General features: G+C 48.8%; 1 protein-coding gene across 4 annotated transcripts in view; it reads left to right on the top strand.

Moving 5' to 3' along the window:
- Nucleotides 1-1846, top strand: part of DAAM2 (dishevelled associated activator of morphogenesis 2) — a 140701-nt gene that overhangs the window by 132867 nt on the left and 5988 nt on the right. For all 4 annotated transcript variants that reach the window (XM_045294801.1, XM_004710748.2, XM_045294800.1 and 1 more), the window contains 2 exons: nt 944-1112; nt 1293-1400. In XM_045294801.1, the coding sequence (XP_045150736.1) occupies nt 944-1112; nt 1293-1400 (277 nt within the window). The remainder of the gene's footprint in view (nt 1-943; nt 1113-1292; nt 1401-1846) is intronic.

Raw genomic sequence — 1846 nt, 5'->3', positions numbered from 1 at the left:
GCCACAGAACACCCTGTGGAGCGCAGTTCTACTACAACACACATGGGGTCATCATGAGTCAGCATCCACTCCTTTCCCACTGGTACAGATACAAAATGAGAATGCCTATTCGAATGTATGACAGGTTATCATTTACACCCACCCCTCACGTATCGACCAGTCATTATGTGGAATTTGGGATCATGTGAAAATGGAGGATGATAACATCAGATCCCAAAGTGAAGGATCCCTACATCACCATTATACAACTGTCGAATTATAACATAATTGCGAGATTACATCATTCCATGGCTCAGTCAAGTAGATACACAACCTCAATCTTCACAGCCAGTATTACTCTTGCCTCACGTCTGGGTGTTTGTTCCTGCCAGATAGATGTATGTTGTGAATGCGTAAAATTTTGAGAGAGAAATTTTTATGATTGTCATTAATGTAAAATGGGAAAGTCAATAGGTGAGGATGAGGTGAATTGATGGGAATTATTTCTCTCCCAAGATACACAAAATAATGGTATTCCAAAACAGGCATAAGCAGTACCAAACTGTGTGAAATTCCACAATATAAACGTTAATTGCTAGATTTGTAAAAGTAAAAGCATTATATGTGTGAATATATACACAGAGAAATATATTGATGCTCTTTAAACATATGCAAGAAAAAAAATGTCCTCAAATACATTCGTAGACGACCTGGCATATTCAGAGAGTGGGTTCTTTGTCCCGTTGACTTTTGGTGAATCAGTCGGCTTCTGTGGATACTGGTGGAGGTGGGCAGGTGGCATAGCAGGTCTGCTGATGAGTGAATAGAATTGCTCACCCTCGGAGAGTTGAGGATGCCTGTAAGTCCGCTGTCTGACCTTTGTGGCGGCATCGTCCTGGGGCACAGGGTAGCTGCTGCCCTGGCCCAGTCTGTGTAGGCCTCTGACCTGTCCTTCACCCTGCAGCCATCCTTCTGGCCTGCAGGGAGCTGACGCACAGCAAGCGTCTGAAGCAGATGCTAGAAGTCATCTTGGCCATTGGAAACTTCATGAACAAAGGGCAGCGTGGGGGTGCCTATGGCTTCCGGGTGGCCAGTCTCAACAAGATCGCTGATACCAAGTCCAGCATCGACAGGTGGGGGGTCCTCTTGCTTCCTTCACTTCCAGCACCCCCTAACATCCCCCCATCTCCCCCCCACCTGTTCCATATTTCCTGCCAACTCACCCCCTCTCCTAACTAATGCCCGCCAGTTTCCTTTTGACCTCATTCCCAGCTTCCTCAGTCTCCTACCGCTGACCTGATTTCCACCCACAGAAACATCTCTCTCCTCCATTACCTGATCATGATCCTGGAGAAGCATTTTCCTGACATCCTGAACATGCCCTCGGAGCTGCAGCATCTTCCAGAAGCCGCCAAAGTCAAGTGAGGCCTCTCTCCAAGACCCCTTCTCCCTGTAACCACACATTGTCCCATCTGACTTTCTCCTTCGGGGCCTACTCTGGGCAATGCCCCAGGGTGTGCTCTGGGAGAACTACCTGCTGACCCAGGGACAGGCCTGAGACACGTTTCTGAGGCAATCCCAAGAAGCACCGGTAGTGGAATGAACGTGAAGTGGCAATCCCAGGAGTGTTTGTAACCAGTTACCACTGCAGGCAGGTAGAGCTGAATCCTCCGGAGAAATTCTGTGTGATGGTGGAGCACTCGGTCCAGGGATCCTGTCCCCTAGCCAGGGAACTGGAGCAATGATACACCATCTCCTGACAGTCATGGGTTGAAGGATACCACGGGGAACACATGGTAGGAACCCTGGTGGTGTAGTGGTTATGCGTTGGGCTGTGAACCTCATGGTCGGCAGTTTGAACCCCCCC

The sequence above is a fragment of the Echinops telfairi genome, unplaced genomic scaffold (assembly GCF_000313985.2).
Source record: "Echinops telfairi isolate 266 unplaced genomic scaffold, ASM31398v2 ScPeMD7_3533;HRSCAF=4204_1, whole genome shotgun sequence".
Taxonomy (NCBI): Eukaryota; Metazoa; Chordata; class Mammalia; order Afrosoricida; family Tenrecidae; genus Echinops; species Echinops telfairi.
This window is presented reverse-complemented; position numbering and strand designations above follow the sequence as displayed.